This window comes from Lactuca saligna, chromosome 5 (genome assembly GCF_052625555.1).
Source record: "Lactuca saligna cultivar CGN05327 chromosome 5, ASM5262555v1, whole genome shotgun sequence".
Taxonomy (NCBI): Eukaryota; Viridiplantae; Streptophyta; class Magnoliopsida; order Asterales; family Asteraceae; genus Lactuca; species Lactuca saligna.
The window spans coordinates 125,239,891-125,261,078 of record NC_136421.1 but is presented as its reverse complement, the minus strand read 5'-3'; the positions used below and the strand labels follow the sequence as shown (position 1 = coordinate 125,261,078).

The window sequence follows — 21,188 nt, the reverse complement described above, 5'->3', positions numbered from 1 at the left end:
TTGTTGTTATCTATTCATAAGCAATATATTATAACTGTTAAGCGACAGCTCAAAATTCTGATTGCCGAACCATGCGATCGAAACCCACCTTCGCAATCAGAATCAACATATACTTACTTTAAGCTTCCTATCTTTTCTTTTGATTCTTAAAAACATCAACATGTGACCCATTCACATTATGTGATAAGAATCTTCAAATAGAAACTTAATAGAGTTAGTCAGTGGACTTTACCCGAAGTAGATTCAAACCTCTTGACTTGATCAACCTTATGACCTTTCAGGTGAATAGGGCAGCTTCGCAACCAATGCCCCTTCCTTTGGCAACAAAACACATGGACCCTTTGGTAATGGCACATGAGACTATCTCAGACTTAGCCTTTCTCTTTACCATTTGGTCAACCGAGTTGACTATGGCCGATCCCTTTCCATTGGGAAGAGAAATCTTTTTCTAGATATCTAATGCTACCAATGTCAATGTCCATTTAAGACTTGGGAAGTTGTTCTTTTAATCAAATTTGCTTTTACTGGTGTTCCAAATCATTGCTGATTCCACAACACCAAGCAAATAGATAAGATCATTAAGGGTCATGTCATAGTCTATCTCATAGTAGTCCCAAAGAGACTCACTATGTTACTAAGAAAGTGATTGAACATCCAACTTTCACAAGACTTTGACACCCAACTCTCCCGGTTTGTCAATATGTGACTTTATCTCCAAGATGTAAGCACACATAGACTATGCTTGCCAATAGGGATTGAGTGACTTTAAACTTTTCAAGAACTTTTGGGTGAGGGAGAATAATTGGAGGAGGTGGAGGAAGTGAAGCATGATGTTGAGGGACACCATCTTCAAGAGTCCTTAATCATAGTTGTCTGAACTAGACATCTATAATGGGAGAAAATCAAGTTAGTTGATTCAAAGTCCTTAATATAAAACCCAATATGAAATATTAAGGCTAGGACCCAACACAATATTTTATAATTTGGAAGAGGGATGCCGTAATCCAAGCTATAAAATATTTGAAGGTAGGCGAATGACGATTCACCAATTTCCACCATGAAAAACGAAATAATTTATTAGGTTTTAATTGGATTTGAAATTCCTAGATCTTTTGAGATTCATTGAACTTTTCAATGGCATGTTTCAATCTCGAGTGTGCCCTCTCAAATTTTGTCACTGGGATGCCGAGGATCACAAAACAAGGTGTGAATAACCATACCAATTCACTTGGTACCCTTAATATTATCACCCAATCAATGTGCCGGTTAACCACACATGCTCCATTGATCTATGACAAACATTAAGTCACCCTTCGTGATCCTTACTAGTCCAAGTTAGTGTGCCGGTTAACCACACACGCTCCACTAACGACTTGGTAAGGTACAAAGTGTGAATTCCATGGGCTAGCACCAAATTCACATTTTTCCTAAAGTAACTAAGATTGGGAATTAAATAAAAAATATTTAGTTACTTTATAATAATCATTATACTTTTAATGAGAATTTAAAGTCATTGTCCTACCCGTTCGGCTAACGACCCTCCACCAGTCAAGCAAGCGGTGGGTGAAAGTGGACACCCATTAAGTTGTCATTTTATAGGCAACAACCTTATACCCACCTTATAGACCGGCTTCGTGAATGAGGCCTACTAACGGTAAAACGACTTGTTCTTATACATATATATAATAATTAACCATTAATCTTATAATAGTATAAGGGTAGAATTTTAACTTTTAAAACTTCTAGGGTTGGAATTAAAGTTTATTAAAGTGTGTGAAACTTTACAAATTCCAAAACTTGAGGGCAAGTTTTGTAACTATCCAAGACTTTTCATTTTATAACTTATGAATTAAAGGTTCATAAAAATGAACACTCTTCATTTTCATGTAACTTATGTGTTTAAGTGTGTGTTAAAGAAAAGTGACCTTTGGATATCCATAACTTGAGGACAAATTATGGACTCCATTAAAACACATAAATGATCAAGAATTAATTCTAAACAATTCAGCAAATAATTCCTATATATCATCTTCTAAATTCATAAGAACATGAACATGATCATCAAAATTTCAAGAATTATATGAACACATAAAAAAACATGGAATTTTGATATATGCTATTGTAAATGGATTAGAACAACCATTACACCAACTAAAACAAGTTTTAAAACACCAAAACAGTTTAAGGTAATGTTTCTAGTCCATTTCCAGCAGCAAAAGTCGAAAATCTGCATTCTGAACCTTCTACTCGCCGAGTGCACGAACCTACTCGGCGAGTAGGATGAATTTTGCCTTGGACTCGGCGAGTCCCCCCATGGACTCGGCGAGTCCATCATGCAGACAGCAATTTCGACTTTTTTCACTATTTTGCATCAAGTATCAAACAAGCAAGCCTAGGCTCTGATACCACTGTTGGGTTTTGAGCAATCTAACACTTCCTAAGTGTGCATGCAACCCTAATAAACCTTGGATCTATGTTTGTCTAAATACATGCAAAATAATAATTTTCCAAGGTTCATAACCTATCTAACATGGCATGGGGTACTTTTAAACATAAAAGAATTAAATGAGATTACATACCTTTTTGATGAGTTTGATTCTTAAGGAGTTTGAGGGCCAAGCACCAATAGTATGAATGCCTCAAATGGAATCACTTGCTAGAGATGAACTACACATGATATGTTTGTACTTTGTTTATTTAAATATTTTTTATTGTAGTGTATTGAAGCAACAACCCCTAATGAGTACCAAAAACTCATTGAGAAGGACCCAACATTTGAGAAACTATTCCAGCCTGTAAAAGTGCCCGATCCAACATTTGAAGACACCTTAAGAATTTTATTCAATCGTCTTTGGAGGTATAAGAATCACCACAAGGTGTGTTACACTTCTGAAGCATTAAAAGCTGCTATTAATATGTCCTATGACTCGATAAGGTATATATATATATATATATATATATATATATATATATATATATATATATATATATATATATATATATATATATATATATATATATATATATATACCTTATCGAGTCATAGGACATATTAATAGCAGCTTTTAATGCTTCAGAAGTGTAACACACCTTGTGGTGATTCTTATACCTCCAAAGTCTATCTAGTGTATATTATCATTGGTTAATTACTACAACTTCAACAAGCATAAACTACTACTCATATAAATATAATACTAATTACTTTTCTTTTTCATGTATATATCCATATATATAGTAACCGCTTTCATCCCGGAAAGGCTATTGATTTAATCGATGAAGCCGGTTCATTTAATGGTAATATTGAAGGACTAGTAGGTGTAACCTACACTGAGCTTCTAAAAGAGCTTGAATTTATGAAAGGGGTTATACTGAAAACAAAAGAGGACATGGATGCATTTCGTGATAAGGACTTTAAAGAGGTATATATATATATATATATATATATATATATATATATATATATATATATATATATATATATATATATATATATATATATATATATATATATATATATATATATATTAATTTCTTGTATTTTGTTAACTAAATTTGATAATTTTACTCTCAACAGGCTAGCAGGTTATGGGACAGGGGAATTGATCATAAGATTTACATGTTGGAGATTGAGGAAAGAATCGAGGAGATTAATAATGTCGGAAGAATCAAGGGGATTACTATTGTCCCATGGGAGGGTGTTACCATAACCAAAGCAGACATTGAAGCTATCGCCAATATGCACTTTTGTTAAAACCGATTATTTGGTTGTGATTATTTGGTATTAGGAGTTTAATGTTTGCAGTTTTTACATGGAACATCTATTCTAATAAATAAAACCTATTTTTATCACTTGTCAATTTCTACTTCAATATGCCACATATAAATTTGTTGTTTTTTTTATTATTATAAAAAAATCTAGATGTCAATTTGTAGTGTTTTGTAATTAATTGATTTACTTAATGTTTTAGTTCCATTATAAATCCGTATTAAAGAAAATTTCCTATGTTGCCGTTTCTTTTGTTGATATTACGCATTTTATCATATATTCGCATTCTATCTACACCCTTTTTTTAACTGCCAATCACATGTCCTTTCCTAATTGATTGATTATTTCTTTTATGGTATATCAATTTACCATAAATTTATTCACGCCCATTGTTGCAATCATACAATTACAAAGCTTTGTAAATCCGTGTTCAATATCCCTCATTATAGGAAGCCGCTACACAAAAAAAATATTATTTCAAGTCTGCTTAAAAATAATGACATCATTTTCAATTATATATAGGCAAATTGAAAGTACATTGATATCACTTGATATGAGTGCATGTAAAAAAAATGAAAGTTTGTTGTTATTAGTGTTATGAATGCAGGAAAAAAAAGGGAAAAAAAATTAAAAATAAATATTATGAGTGTGTTACTATTTGTTGTTGTGAGTACACTTTAAAAACCAGAAATAAATACAATTGAATTTTTTTTTTAAAGTGTCCCTGTTATAATGAATTGCCAAATTCCCCCTTTCAAATAAAGTTGAAGGAACGTACTTCGATGTGTGTGTTATGTGTATGCAATAAAAAAAAATGTCCACGTAAATGAAATAATTAAAAATCTATCCACTTACAAAAAAAAAAAATAATAATGAAAATAAAAAAATAAAAAAAATCCAACAATATAGCAATTTTATTACATGTGTTTGTCCCTCTACTAAAAACAAATTCAAACAGAAATGGTCCTATAAAGCATCTGTATTGAATCTAATTGTATCAAATGGTGTTAATGACAGTTACAAAAACTCAAAACAAACCTACAAATTACAATAAATACATCTTTAAGCATTTAAAACAAATTATGATGTGTATTTTAAGTGCATTGTTGGTTTCATACTATTTCAACTTTGGGTTTTTGTTTGTGGGTTTGATTTGCTTTGATGGTTGGAACTATTTGACATAATTTTATTGGGCTTGAACTACCTATATGGAGTTATTAGGATATTTTTGGTGAAAATTGCATTTCGTTTTTTATTTTCATTGACGTTTTGACTTTGTATTTAGTTTTCCAATATTTTCATATCTTTGTCACATATATAACTACTTTCATTATTAAAATGTCAACTCCATGATAACTACATTATACATAAATACAAAAATTTAAATGTTTTACCCCTACTAAAAAAAGTACTTTATAATAAGTCACATTTCTACCATATAATTTTTTTTTCTACATTTTTTAGAAACATTATATTAGACAATGAAACATTAGAAAATATCCAAAATATAGCATTGTACTTTATGGAAAGGATATATAATTATGTATTGTATTATGTACTAATCCATTGTTATTACATGCAAGGCAATGCACTCTATTTTATTGAGACTCTTTTTTCCTAAATTTACTTACATTTCTTTACCAATGAGAACAATGTACTTTTTTTAACAACATACTTATATCTACTTACCTATATTAGCAATATTCCACTTATATTTCATTACCAATATGGACTTATTTACTAGTTACTATACATAAAGAAACATTAATACCTTGTTATGCGAAAAGAACCAGAAACTATGTTTTTATCAAGTGTAAAAAGGTAAGTATATTGATATATCGTAGGTTACATATTGCTATGATCCATAAAGAATGATGTTATAACAGGTTAACATACATATTTTTGGATTGCATTTTTTACTTTCATTGTAAGTAGACTCAATATCATTTAAATAGCCTGTGAAAAACAAAGAGAAACAAGAAAATAGGAAATAAAGTAGGACCTAACTTTACTGGACTTTGACAAATTCAAACATTTTCCTCTAATTTCTTCTTTTCAGTATCTGCCCACCGTTTATTCTCTATGTGTGCTTTCTTAAATTTACCAATAAAACGTACCAAAGAACTTATAACTGCAAAAACAAACCAAATAAAGCATAAGTTTTCCAAAAATGGCGTACATGTTTGATTTCTTCTTTTCATGCTTCTTTGAGGAGTTTGGAAACAAAGAAATTGATGAACATGGAAACGAAAAACAAACCTTGCTCCCAAGGACAACGACTGGGATCCTCTGCAAAATATACTGCAAGTGAGTCTGCATATTGATCCTGAAAAAAACATGTAAGCTTGTTAGAGAGTAAAATCATATATATAACTTTCTTTTTTTTTTTTCTTTTTTTTTTTTTAAATGGTGTTAATTTAACCAATATAATTAATAATCAAAGGACTAAAAGGATTACTGAAACCCTAACCACTTCATCAAATAAGGAGGTCAGGCGTTGGAGTTTAGCACCAGCACTATCCAGAAAAAACTTCAATCCCTGGAAGATTGTTTGAGACAAATTTAGTTTTTTTTTTTTTTTTTTTTTTTTTTAATTATTATAAATATAGCCATTATTGATAAAATGAAAAATGAATTCGCTCACTTAAGGCTGAATGTATTTCCAATCTTGTTAAATGATGGGACAGTAATGTCTTCCAAATTTGGAGTTTTGCCAAAAAAGTTTCAGATTTTGGCAGATTTAGTCCCTGCAATTTTTTAATTTATAGAAAAGGTCCCTGTAAAGTAACTTTTATTTTTACAAAAACAGTCCATATGTCTAAGATTTCTGTATGTTGGTACGTTTGACCCTGTCTAGAAAATAAATTACAAAAATTGTCCCCGTAATTTACAGAAAATGTCCTTATGTAATTTTTTTTTACAGAAACGGTCCATATGTTTAAAAAAATTACAAATACAGAGCCCGTAATTTACACAAAATGTGATTGTGTAATTCTTTTTATAGAAATGGTCCATGTGTTTAAAAAAATTACAAAATAGTCCCTACCGAACAGAAAATTTGCAAGTTTGGTCCCCCCACCCAAACAGTGCACACAAAACATGAATTCCGAAATAATCTTTTTTTTAAGAAGGCATACAACGTTTCCCAGTAAGAGATGCTTTAAAAGCAATTTTTAGAGATACAATCTTTCACAAACTCTAGGCAAACTATGATCATCACTTCAACAATTTCATCCCAAATTATAAACCAAATGATTAAACCAGGTCAAAAGTCATACTGAGTTAACTCAGCTGTTTAGTTATCAGCTCAATATATATTTAGTTACCTTTCTGAATTGAGCAGATACAAAACCATCATTGGCTGAAGCATGGAATTCTTGTTGAACCTCTTCAAAACCACCTACTATTGCATACTTCAACTGACGCACATTTCTAATTCTTGTCTTATGCTTTTATTGTTGATATCCCCAAATGGAAAAAGAAGATTAAAAGTCAACTTTAAGCATCCACACTTTCCATTAACAGAACGTTGACTAGTTTTAAGGTATTCAATTTACCATGTAAGCAGCTTTCAAGTGAATCAAATCCTTGTCAAAATCCAACAACTCTGGTGTTTGCTCAGCAACCACCTAATTAATAATCCATGTAATATTAATTAGGGAAAACTCCATACAAGTCCTTATATTTTGGTCTCATAATCGATTTAGTTCTTGTATAATTTTTTTATTCAATTAAGTCCCAAAAACCAGCAATTATATTCGTTTTGAACTTTTGATCCTTTTACTAAGGCAACAGGTCATCCCACTTTCAAAATTTACACTTTTGGCTCAAATTTTAAATTTTATTACAAATTTGGTCCAAAATTTACACTTTTGGCCCAAATTCAAACTCTTGTTTCGAATTCGTCCTAAATTTAGTTTTTTTTTTTTACTTGTTCATAGAGTTTTCCTAAATTAAAAAAGCAGCAATTACATTTCTAAGAATGCATTCCCTGGGATCGAAATATCATTTTTTTTCATTCACATCCTTGATTTGTATCAAAGTTGTTTCCTTATTTATGTAGTGAAACAAATTCAACTTGACCTACAATGTTCATGGAAGAAATTAAGGTCAGAAGTCTATAGGTTTGAAAGGATTGAGCTCATAGAAGAGTTGCATATTACATATGCTTGGTTTAGTTCCAAGTGAATATCAAATTTTAAACCTTGTAGTGAAAAAGTAACTAATAGCCAATGTGATAAAAAATTTGAAATTTAGGTAAACTTTTACCTTGCATAGAAAATGCAACAATGTGATGTCCTTGTCTGTTGCATATGTAGTACCCAATTTCTCAAGACTATCTAATCTAAATCCTCCAGCAAATCCTACAAAATATCAATGACTTACCTTAATACATAGAAAGGAAATATAACCTCTAAAATATGAACAAAATTCATAAACGGTTTTCTACTCTACCTCCAACTGTGCCTGTATTTAATTTATTCCCCATCATGAGAATTATCTGCATTATCTTTACAAGCTTTGTTGATTCCCTGATCTGAATTATGTAGATTGTGAAATTAATTAGACTTTGAGTGAAATATGAAATATCAAATTGAAGAATACATTCTAGACTCAACTCACCTCTTTAGTAGCATCATTGATTTTATTCAGGCTGTCTGTCAAATAGTTAACCTGCAATTTTATTGAAGGTGAGGCATTAAAAAAAGATAAGATAGAAAGAAATCTTTAGTAAAAGAATTGTGTAAGAATATTCTCACCTGACTATTGAAAGTAATTGTGAATGCAAATACTCGTAGTTTTGACTTTATCCTTGGGATCTTTGCACATTCCAAAACAAACTAAAAAGCCATGGACCAAAATTGTGTTATGTAGGGAAGTTTAATTTAATTATATCCTTCTGCAATACTTCCAATCTACCATTATAAATACCTGTTCACGTTGTCCAAGCTTTTCCATGTCTCCTGTATAGCTCTGAGATGCAGAAACATGTTTAAGTCAAAGCACTATAGTAGCAGATTTATATTGTGAATAAATCAGATTTTTAGAATATATTTCTTGTTTTTGATAGAGAGGTTAAACTTTAAAGCCTCAATTTGTCAAACTATCTTCTTTTGTATTGTAATAATTTGGCCGAGTGTTCTTAAATCGATACAGCGAGTAGTTTTTAGTTGTTTGTTTGATTTCCAAATCCTAAATCAGTTCAGAGCAATGACCCTGAGAACTCTGGATCAAAGGTTGGATACAGCAGAAGAAGGATTGAGAGAAGTGGGTTCTTCCATGGTTGGAATGCAAAAACAAGTCCCTGTTAGTTGAGAAAATAACGGAGAGAATAGGAATAGGGTTGAGATGGCATGTGAGTTTGTGAGGGTTTTTTGTTCAAATGTTTTGAAGAAAACCAACCAAGGAAACAGTTACACACCACCGTCACTACCGCTGCCATGCCCTCTCCGTCCACCGCCACCACCACCACCGCTGACATTGGAAGCAAATAATGGGAGAAAGTTGAACTCTAATTCGAACCAGAAAGAATCGAACAAGAAGCTAGATACACCCATCCTTGACGGGATGAATCCAGATAGGGGGATTCCGGCATCGGAAAATTCTTCAAAGGCGGAGCTATGGCGATCTCGCAACGGAGGCTTGTTGTGACTACGACGCCGTTAAACGGCGAATTGGGAAGACGTCTTCTCCGGGGTTTTGCAAAATTGGGCGTAAGAAAATTACTAGGACTGGAATAGGAGTTTTGGGCCCCGAAAAAAACGGAGCAGCATATGAATTTGGGCTATCTGGGAATTAGATTAGAAGATACTTTAAGCCCACATCCAAATAAACCAATAAAACCCTAAAACGACCAAATCGCCTATTCCAACGGTTTTCTCACGAGACCATTACCTATTCCGACGAATGCAATTTTTAGATACACAACAGTCGCTACATACTCTGTATCTCTGTGACATTCGAAGGTCGAGTTTAGTGATTAATTGAAGGAGATTTTCTTAAACAAGAAGTTGAAGATGTGAAGCAACAATGGCGTTCATCTCCATCTTATTGGAGTAATCCATCCTCAAACTACCACCCAGGTTTCATCTCTTGAGCAGGAGAAAGACACCACTGAACTACAACCACATGTTCTTCTTCTTCTTCAAAGATGATAATCTCCAGATCGAACAACCAGATAAACTGATCACAATTGATGATGATGAAAATGGTGGACCTTCTTCGGCTTTTTCATTGAAACAAGGCGATCCAAAGGGGTGGATTTGGGATACTTACCGAGATATGAAGCTTCGAGTAATACAACAGAATATTTATTAGAAGCTTTGAACTTTTAACATAATTTTCCTTACGTATTTTTTTATAGATGTTATAGAAAGGATAGAAAGTGAGGAAAAGAGTGGAGCAGATGGTGTACCATTAGCATCTCCATCTCTTCTTTTGTAGGACAAAGTTTAATAAGATCATCAGCTTGATCAACAGCCACAGCAGAAGAATCCAATGCAAGGATGACATTCTGAAAATTAAACAAATGCAACTTCTTAAATCTTGATCAGTAGTCCCCTATAAGCTGATGATGTTCACGAAAATCTGTACTGAATTTTTCCTTAGACTAAAATTCGTTAGGTTTTATTTAAGGGTTTCATGGCTCTATAACAACTTTTGCATTCCCCTAAAATGAACTTACAATAATATCAGGTCGAGGAATATTTATGTTCCGAATCATGAATTGGCAATTACTTGCTAAGTCGCGATTAACCTGAAAAGGAAACATAAAGAAAAATCATCAAAATGGTTGAGCAATACGTATGTAAGCATTGAATAGATTTTATCACAAGGATGAAGGAGTTGGATGTTTTCCTAATATTTTGTTTATTGAGCATAAAAATACTTCCTAATATTTTCAATCGTATTGCATCGTCAATATTTTAAATATCCTAGATACCTATTTATTAACCTAAATCAAACAAGATTCATTTCTAGTTTCTGTTGCACTCACTAGAGGCATAAAAAAAAATGCAATAGTACATTGAACCAACTAACCAAATTAATGTCTTCTTGTTTGAGCTTCTCAGAACTTGGTTCGCAAAACAGACTCTCAAGCTCGGTCATATCGATTTGAGGAGCCCTACAAATTAAGAAACTTTCATCAATATTTCTAATAAACCTAAAGGAAAATATGATACATTTTACTTTTGTCATAGACATTAAACAAGTAGATTCCATCCAACAAAGCCACATTACCTTGATTGCTCTCCCTGCTTATCAGACACAGCCCATAAACTTCCTCCGGTTGCACGTGTTTTCTCCCAATGCAGAGGTGGTGACACATTACTGCTCTTTGAACATGGAGATTGAACCTTAACAAGAGGAAATTTAGCTTTTGTTATACAACAAATTCAACCACAGAACATAAAATGTATAAAGTTAAACCCCACATAATATATTATACGCTTTTTATATTAACTATGTATAAAATATTAGAAAAACAGGTTGATATATAGAGGGGAAAAAAAGTGACCTACTTGATATTGGAGAGCAGTTTCAAGTGCTGTCACGATCTCTTTTGTTAATGGGCGTTGTTCATATTCAAGGCTTATACATTGATAAGCAATTGTTGTAAACGCCTCCAAAGAACCAGGATGTATTTCATCCTTCATATCACCAAAAATAATTTCATTTATCTTGTTATGCCTGTAACAGTTCCGTACCAATGCAATAAGAGAGTTATGTGTGTGGTTGTCGATACACAACCTCCCACACAAAACTTCAAAGAGTATCACACCCAAGGAGTAAACATCCAACTCCTTTGTCAGTAACCCCGTCTCCATGTACAGCGGATCACGATACCCAAGGGTGCCTATAGGACGGGTAAAGAGAAATGTGTGCATTACCATAGATTGAACAAATTTGCTTAGGCCAAAATCTACAATCTTAGCATTCCAATTTTCATCTAATAAGATAGTTGAGCTACTCATATTGCAGTGTATTAATCTTTGTTGTGTCCAACCAGGATTATGAAGGTACGCTAGTCCGCGTGTTACCCCAATGCATATCTTCAGGCGTTGAACCCATGTTAGATGATTGCTTCCGAGATGCAAGTCAAGACTTCCCTTTGATGCATATTCTTGCACGAGAATCTCATCGCCATTCTTATCACAAAATCCTAAGAGGGAGATAATATTTTCATGCCTGTAACCCGATAGCATCATAATTTCTTCCAATTGCTCAAGGTATCTAGCTTGCGTGAATACACTTCCTAAACGTTGTAAAGAAACCATGGTAGGCCCCTTCCAAAGGACAAGTTTTCCTTTGTATACTTTTCCGAATCCTCTTTGACCGATACAGTTACCTTCAGCAAAGTTGTTTGTTGCTGATATTATATCTTCCGGTTGTATTTCGATAGGTTCAAGCTGTTTTAAAACAAAATTCATTTTCATGATCAAAAAATTAATCTGCCTTACCAACCTTTGGTAGCTTGCCAGATGAATTACAGAAATATGTTTTAAATTAAATAATCTAATAAGTATTAACTTGAAAGTTGCAAAAGTCAAATAAATCGTTATGTAATATTCAATACTTTTTAAAATTTAATGCTTTAATATATTTCAACTTTCTCCATTTAAGAATAGTTATAAAAAATGATTTGTCAATATTTTAGATTTTAATACATACATACATTTACAAAATTTTATTTGTCAAATTTCATAATTCAATAGAAAATAAGCAAAAAAATTATGTTTCAATTTAGAGTATCATCGCCCCATTAATAGATTAAAAATTAGAATATATTGTTTTTTTCTTATATAATAAAACCAGAAATTAATCTAAATTGCTAGTTTTGTTCAGATTAATTATAATGAAAAAAACAAATTAAGATGATTAATAGGAGTAAATAAAAGTGAAAAACCAACATACTTGGTATTTGAGTGCACTTTCAAGTTTTAGCACTACATCTTCCATTAAAGGACGTTCTTCACGCTCTCTCCTTAAACATTGATAAGCAATTGTTGTAAACTCCTGCAAGGCACGAGGGTTTATTTCATCCTTTATACCATCATAAATAACTTCTTCAAAGTTATTGCCAAAATTTTGTATCAATTCAGTTAAACGTTGGTGCTCATCTTTGTTATCAATACACAACCTCCCACACAACACTTCAAACAACACCACGCCGAATGAGTAAACGTCAGATTCCTTTGTTAGAAACCCTGTCTCGGCATATAGTGGATCGCAATACCCAGCAGTACCACAAGCATCAGAGACCATAAATGAGTATTCTTGCTTAATGGGAACACGTATAGATAGACCAAAATCAGCAATTATGGCATTCCAATCATCATCTAATATAATGTTGGAGCATTTAATGTCACGGTGCAATACTCTTTGTTGGTTCAATATAGGATTATGAAGATACGCTAATCCACGAGCTGCCCCAATGCATATCTTAAGGCGTTGAACCCATGTTAGATTCTTGCTTTTGAGATGTGAATCGAGACTCCCCTTGGAAGCATACTTATACACAAGGATCTTCTCACCTTTCTCATCACAAAAACCTAAAAGGGAGACAATATTTTCATGTTTGTAAAGGGAAAGGGTCATCACCTCCTTCCAAAACTCGGGCTCACCTTGCCCTCGAGCAATTTCTAAACGTTTTAAAGCAGCCATGGTATGCCCCTCCAATTGGAGGAGTTCTCCCTTGTACACATCGCCAAATCCTCCTCTCCCAATGAGATGGCTCTCATCAAAGTTGTTGGTTGCTGATTTTATAAGTTGTATTGGTATTTCGAGGTGCTTAAATTTTTTTCTGACAGACATTTTATGATGATGGGTGAAAAATAGGAAACAAGACAAAAACCTCTAAAGAACTCGAGTTGAATGGTTTGAAAACACTGATATTACTTGGAATGGGTAATTGATGAAGTTACTCATCAACATATATATAGAATTTTTAGTCAACTCTTCCAAATACCGTGTTGCCGGCTTGCGGAATGAACATTATCAAAACCAGCATGCTCTTTACCGACCTTTTCCAGCCTGCTTTAAACAAACTCTCCTCAAATTAGAAAAATTACAGGTCGTGATTGATCAAGCAATAAGAATAAGATCACATCGCAGATTAAAAAATAAACCTCTATCATAACATTGAAGTACGACCTGTTACAGAAAGATCGAGATGCAGGGATGCGATGAAATCCCAACAGCTGTTGAGTTAGGGTGAGAACAGAGCGTAATTTCTAGCGAATTTCTTGAGTTGAGGGAGTTGGGGACGAGAGCAGAAACGAGGCAAATTTTATGGCGAATTTCTAGGGTTAGCGGTGTATTGGTCCCAATTGGATTGTTATTTAAAGGTTTAGAGCTTATTGCTTAAGCTTAAGTAAGTTGAAGTGTTTGAATAAACATTAAAAATCAGATTATCCTGGTTGAGAGAAACTAATAAGTTTGGTAAGCATAGCCGACTTACCAAAACATAATAAGGAGTTTAATGTAAGATTTTAGTTTATGGATCTAATTAACATGTCGTTAAAGGGTTTGATTGGCATTCTAAATGATTGATTTGCAACATTGAGAGGTCCAACACCTCTCATTGATATCAATCACATTGCTTAGCAAGGAGTCGGACAACATTTTTCAAAAGTGAGGTTGAGCCATAAGGGTCATATGATTTTATTTTTGTTTAGATCATTTACTTTGTCACTATCAAATACATCATTTACTTTGTCACTATCAAATGTATTTCTATATTTTCTTGTCATAGGATAAGGATATCACGCATATCATATACATTGCTCTCATTTTTGTCGAGCAACCAAAGCCATATTAGATTATCCCTATTAACAATCAAAACCAACCCAACTAACTATTAAAAAATTAATTTCTCTCTTTTCTATATATACAACCGGACCTTAAATTTTTACACTCATTAGCAACTTTATCCAATCAAACCCAATCCAATATACTATATAAAAAAAATTTCATAAAACTATATCAATAGTGATATCGTTTTGTAGATAATTGTTTTCTACAAATTTTAATATATTTTATTTATTTATATTACAAATATATCATTTAATTATGGATAAAGTAAATATATTAAAAACCTAAATTAAAAGGAAAATTAAGAAATAGACAAGTGAAATAGAGAGAAAACTCAACTATATGTTTGGTGGAGCAAACCGTTGGTGGGTTTTAGTGATTATTTAATTTCTTTTTAATTGTTTTGGAAAACGAACCAAACTTTTAGTCGTCATGAGAGTGGTCTTATAACAAATATCATCAACAACTAGAACTATAACTAAAATTAGGCCACACAAGAATACAATTCACTCAACAACTAGGATTATAACTAGAAATGGGACACACAAGAATACAATTCACTACATAAATGGTGGGCATTACATAATACCATTTTAGTAGATAAATCATCTAGTTTTGTTAGATTTTTCCTCTCTTTTACAAATCTAGGGATGATCGTGGGACAGAACCAGTACTGATCGGTACCGTTTTTGATTTTCTGAAAACCGAATTCGATCTAAATTCAATCTTAAGTATCATACCGAATTAACGTTATTGTTACCGATACCGAGAATGGTACAAATTTTCAGTATTAGTACCAGTACCGATGGTACCGAAATTTCATGATTTCGGAGTACCGAGTATCATCCCATATTTTTAAGTTTCGGTACCTTTTCCGGTATGAAATCGAGATTGGTACAAACTGCTCATCCCTAATAGAATCTAGAGTCATGTGGTAGAGAGTATCGAAATAAAAACATGAAATTAGGTCTTCAACTGAAAATGAATCGGTCTAGTTCTGACACCGACCCGATATCATTCTAAAAAACGACTAGCAACCAAAATATATACACACATCATTTGTGTGTTAATCGAAAAAGACCGAGAATAATCCCAACAAGACTGGTTTGAAAAAAGTCCAGAACGAGAAAAAAAATTCTTGAGACCGACATTGGTCCATAAAAAGACAGGATTGTTCCAAGATTGGTTCAAAAAATACAATACCATATTACGAATGGACCCAAACCGATCCATTTCCAAGACTGACTCGGTCCAAAACAGTCTAGATGAATGTGTAGACCTGCACAAAAGATCGATCTCGGACCAGACCCAAAAAAAGATGGTGCAAAAAGTCCAGCTCGAGATTGTCTCGAACTTGTCCGAAAAGACCGGACCATTCCGAGACCAGTCCTAAAAAAGACCGGATCGAGACCGAACGAGACCGGTCTGGAAAAAAAATACAAATTTTTGTGTTAATTATACAAATTTTAATCACAAACTATCTTATTTATTTCATTTTTTCTTTTATTAAATTTAAATTATTATTTTTTATAAATCTTGATTTATCATTTCGGTGATAATCTCATATTTGTTAATGGAAAAAACTCAAAACCAAAAGAAAAGAATCGAAAATATTGAAATCAAACAAAAAAAACCCATAAATCAATCCGAAAAAGGCGTATAAAAAGACCGAAAGACGAGACTGAAAAAGACCGGTCTGAAAAAAGATGGGTCCGAAAAAGACCGGATCGGAAAAAGACTGAATGGGACTGGGACTGATCCGAAAAAAGGCTGGACAGTTCCGAGATTCCGAGATTGACCTCAAAAATACTGGACCGTTTCGAGACACACTCAAGACTGGTCTTGGATCGTTAATATGCAACTCTACGAATGTGTATGAAATATATTATATAGAATTTGGTCCAAAATACAATTTATGCATAGGGCCACGGTGCTTTTGGCCCAAGTTACCAAAACCAAAAGCGTTACGAATGGAGTTACGCATATCGCTTCTCTTCTCTCCCGTTACCATCTCTCGATCGGAGCTCTCGAGTAAATACCTTTCATCTAATTAGTTGTTGTTGTTGGCTGAGGCTCCCATTGTTAAGTATCGTCAATGCGTGGATAAGCTCTAAATGCTATTAAATTTTTTAATTTTTTTTACTTTGTCAACTCAGTACGCGTATGAATCTGGGAATTTTGTGTTTTCAATTGTTATTTTGTTGATTACTTGTTGTTGGATGATTAGTAATGTGTATATAGCTGCTCTACATACCTCTTCCCCGTCAAATGTGGTTGAATGCAAACTGAGATATTATTAGAACTATAACAAACAGATGCAAGACACTACATTCTATAAAATCATTTTTTTATTATGCACTTCCAACTTTATTTTATTATAACGTTACTTTTTGTAAAATCTACTCAACTATAGCAGTGAAACTATTTTGTATGTGGATGACACTTTTATGATTGGATAGATTTTTTTCAAACTACCCTGTTGTAATAGGAAGAAACAAAAATGTGATGGTATATTAAACAAATTGTTATTTCTTGCATTTAACCTTAAATTTTTATATTATAAACCAAATGAGCCTAATTTGGAGAGTTTTTATGCGAATATTATTTCAAGGTTTTGTTATAGTAAACTAGAGGAATAAAGATTTTGTGTCCCATGAAACTTTCAATCTTTTATTTTTTAGGTATCTCACATTTATTCGTTAAAAACTTCAAACTATTGTATTCTTTTACGAATTTTGTGTATGGATATGAAACAGAGTTAGGTTTTTACAAATATGCGTTAATGCTAAATGCAAGAAATAACTATGTAGTTTCATTTATTTGTGTATTATAGCATCATACTTTCAATTTATTGTAATTACGACATTGTATTTTCAATTATTTTGTTCTTTAGGCTTTTTTTTTTTTTTTTTTTTTTTTGGAAAATCTACCTAATCATAGCATTTTACTATGGAGTGAAAGTAGGATGTTATAATAACATAAATAAAACAATGAAAGTACATTGCTATTTCTTGGATTTAGACTTCAAAGCCATTTTTTTTGTTTCTTATTGGGCTAATATCAAGAAATAGCAACATATTTTCATTTATTTATAAATTGTAAAATCCTACTTTCATTTCATTTTATTATTGCATTGTATTTCCAATTCTTTTTTCACCAAGGCATTTTACTTCAGAAAATATAACATATTATAGCATTGCACATTTTAATTTTATCTTATTAAACATTATACTTTGAATTATCTACCCATTTAATATCACTCAAAATTTGTTTTGTATTTAGATGACATAGTTATAATTGTCTAGATTTTTCAGAGTACAGTGCTACAATACGAAGAAATGAAAATAGGGTTCTATAATAAATAGGGCTAAATGCTAGAAAGTACATTGCTATTTATTGTATTTACAAAATTCGTGTAATTTTGCAGGAACTTTATTCTCAACAATACCATGCCTAGATTCTTGGCTAATTTAGCAAACTATCCAAGAATTCTTAAAATTTCATGGAATTGTTGCCAAAGTTACTGACTAGAAACTTCTTGCTAGAAGCATCTTTAGTCATGTACCTAGTTTCAAGAGAATCTTATAGTTCTTTTGTAGATTCGACATTTTGATAGATATAAAAAAAATAAAAAAAGCCAGACATACCATTGAGAATGTAGCCACGACATATGTAGCTTCATTATCCAACTTGGATCTCCTCCTTGTTGTGTCCAAAGTTTCATCTTCGGCGAATTTAGGCATGGGTGTACTCAAAACATACACAACTTTCAAAGTATTTAGGAGAAATTTCATCTTCTTATGCCATCTATGGAAATATTGGCCTTGAAGCTTCACCAACTTGTCAAACTTGTTTGTCATGTCCTTCGCAGAATCGCTACTTGCCATTTTCACATAATTCTTCAATTTTTGTTAGAGATTTGGTGTATAATATCACTTGGAATTCTGAGAATCGTGATGACACTTTCAAATTGATGTATTTCGGTGGTACTCCTGAAATCAACAATTGGATAAGACTCAAATTGAGAGAAATAAGAACAAAGAATGAGTTGATATAATTTTTGTGTGTGCAGCAAAATTGATGACCAAAAACTAGTATAAACCTCTTTGTCTGAAAACCATCACAAAATAGTTTAAATGTCTAAAAACTTTCCAAACTGTTACAAGAGAGTTTCTAACAATCACAAGCTGTCACAAAAATTGGGTTTTCAATAAGAGTTAAGAAAAAAAAATCAAAATCGTGTCATTTTCAACAATTCAGATTTTTCTGCCCCTTGGACCCCACTAAGGGTTGTCGCCCCTTTGACCCCGTTTCTAGAAGCAATGCCCCTAGACCCTACTTCGTTCAGAGGTTTTTCCATAAATGACAGTTTATTTTGAATCTTAAACAAACTCAAATAAGTGTGTAGTCTGCATATCCTTTACTTGCTTAATGTTTATCAAGATTATATTTGCTCAACAAATTAATCAATTACACTTATATATATATATATATATATATATATATATATATATATATATATATATATATATATATATATTATCATAGCCCCAAACCAGACGGCAGAAACGTCCGGGGGTGGATGATTTCATTTTGTAGTATCACAACACATGCATTATAGTAATTAAAGTACAAACAACTATTGCATTAATAAGTATAAGTTTTTACATGTATTCAATCATTGTATATTGACACCAAATTAGTTATAGCAAAAGACAGAAGACATGACTCAAAACAGCTCCATCTTTTCAAAAGCTCGGGGAGTACCTGTCTACTGATTCCCTGATAATACAAGTAATTTGAAGAGATAGTATCAACAAAAAGATTAGTGAGTGCATAAGTATTTATGTTTGAAAGTATGTTTCTTGTTCTTTGAATATGTAAACTGATCCAGAAAATCCTATATTTTCGGTTGTATATGAAAAGTAGTTTTAATCTCATAAAACCGTTATGTACATAAACCAATGTTCTGTATTTGTATTACTTTGTAAAATCTGTAAAAGTGAGTGTGCCTGGTTCCACCGGCTGTTATTGTAAACTGTAATGTAATATTGTAAATTGTATCATGTAAGCTAGTACTTTGAAAATGTACTCATGTTTAGTTAATTATACACTAGCGTATTGTTAATATCTTTTTAATGGGTTATTATAACCATACTATGACTAGATGGCCTAGAAAAACGATTTGAAGGCGTTAAAACTGTTGATAACAATTGTCACTCATATGCGTGTATGCCTGTAGCTAGCAGCCTGAGTGCGGGGTTGTCAATCCTAATATAGATCTATACACACTTGTTTCGATCTCCGACTGGAGATTCTGGTATAATATCAGGACTTTAACTATATTGTTTAAATGGATAAACAACTTGAATCTATTGACTCATAAAAAGCATATAGACGTTACGTGTATAACAGTAATGAAAACCCAATTATTATGAAATAAATGATTGATAGTATGTTCCTTGTTTAGTATACTTGGAATATATTTGTAAGTTGTACACCCTTGTTTACTATTGAATCAAATCCTTATTTTTGTAAAATAATATACTCTTGTATACTTGACTCGTGAGTTAGTGTTCTTGAATCATAAATTATACCTATTATAATTTATATGTACTTTCTGTATTGATACTAACTGTTCATGAATGCAACCCCTTGTTCGACATGTTACAAAGGGTATTTGGAACTGAATGAAATAACCTTTATATTTATATACAAATACAAATATATATATATATATATATATATATATATATATATATATATATATATATATATATATATATAAAGTAAAATTTAAACGACATTAATAACCGATACCCTAAGCCCACATCCAAATAAGGACGTGTAATAATTAAAATTTTAAGATACAATACTTTGTATAATGTATCCGATCGTAAAAAACGATGGATGTTTTATATTAATCTTATGGTGAAGATCATAAAGTTGGTATCCTTTATTGATAATATTTGATAAAAGTTTTTCACAGTCAAGTAGAAAAATAGCATTATAAGACAATTTTCTTTTATTGAATATGTCATTTGTTTATGTTCGATTGCAATAGAAAGTTATATTTGAAAGTTGATAAAATTCAAATGGTGTTAAAGGTAAATTATGATATACTAGACTTTAGATATTGAAAGTTATCATATAAGATTGAGTTAAGTTGATCAAATTATAAAATGGTAATTATAAATGAAATAATATTTAAAAAAAGGTATATATATATATATATATATATATATATATATATATATATATATATATATATATATATATATATATATATATATATAAAACGTTAGATTATAATATAAATGTCATCTAGTGTGTGGTCGTAATGATAACTTTGGACCAATAGATAAAAATAAAGAATAGATATGATTTGAGTGCAAAGGTGGAGCAAATTTTTTTTTTAGGGTGTAAAGTGGTTCCGCCCTTGTTTGAGAGTCTATGATATTACAGTGGATTAATATGTATTATATAATCACACTAAATTCATTATAAGAACATTTTACTCATTTAAACTTTATTTTAAAAAAAAATTCATTTTGCAAGGAATACTTAATTCTCTTAATTTTTTTAAATATAACTTCTTAAATTAATT

General features: G+C 31.8%; 1 protein-coding gene across 2 annotated transcripts; it reads right to left on the bottom strand.

Moving 5' to 3' along the window:
• Nucleotides 1–5,567: 5,567 nt before the first annotated feature.
• On the bottom strand, nucleotides 5,568–14,108 carry LOC145047635 (uncharacterized). 2 transcript variants are annotated; one of them, XM_078995959.1, is made up of 17 exons: nucleotides 13,897–14,108; nucleotides 12,683–13,801; nucleotides 11,290–12,177; nucleotides 11,009–11,124; nucleotides 10,808–10,892; nucleotides 10,452–10,523; nucleotides 10,182–10,280; nucleotides 8,699–8,740; nucleotides 8,527–8,607; nucleotides 8,390–8,440; nucleotides 8,222–8,303; nucleotides 8,036–8,130; nucleotides 7,324–7,395; nucleotides 7,093–7,215; nucleotides 6,237–6,305; nucleotides 6,026–6,092; nucleotides 5,568–5,897 (listed from the first exon to the last, which is right to left on the bottom strand). In XM_078995959.1, the coding sequence occupies exons 2-17, from the start codon at nucleotides 13,580–13,582 to the stop codon at nucleotides 5,794–5,796; spliced, it is 2,946 nt and encodes a 981-aa protein (XP_078852085.1). In that variant the 5' UTR covers nucleotides 13,583–13,801; nucleotides 13,897–14,108; the 3' UTR covers nucleotides 5,568–5,793. The 2 variants fall into 2 exon arrangements, with proteins under 2 accessions (XP_078852085.1, XP_078852084.1); XM_078995958.1 differs by having other exon boundaries at nucleotides 13,922–14,108.
• Nucleotides 14,109–21,188: the final 7,080 nt, after the last annotated feature.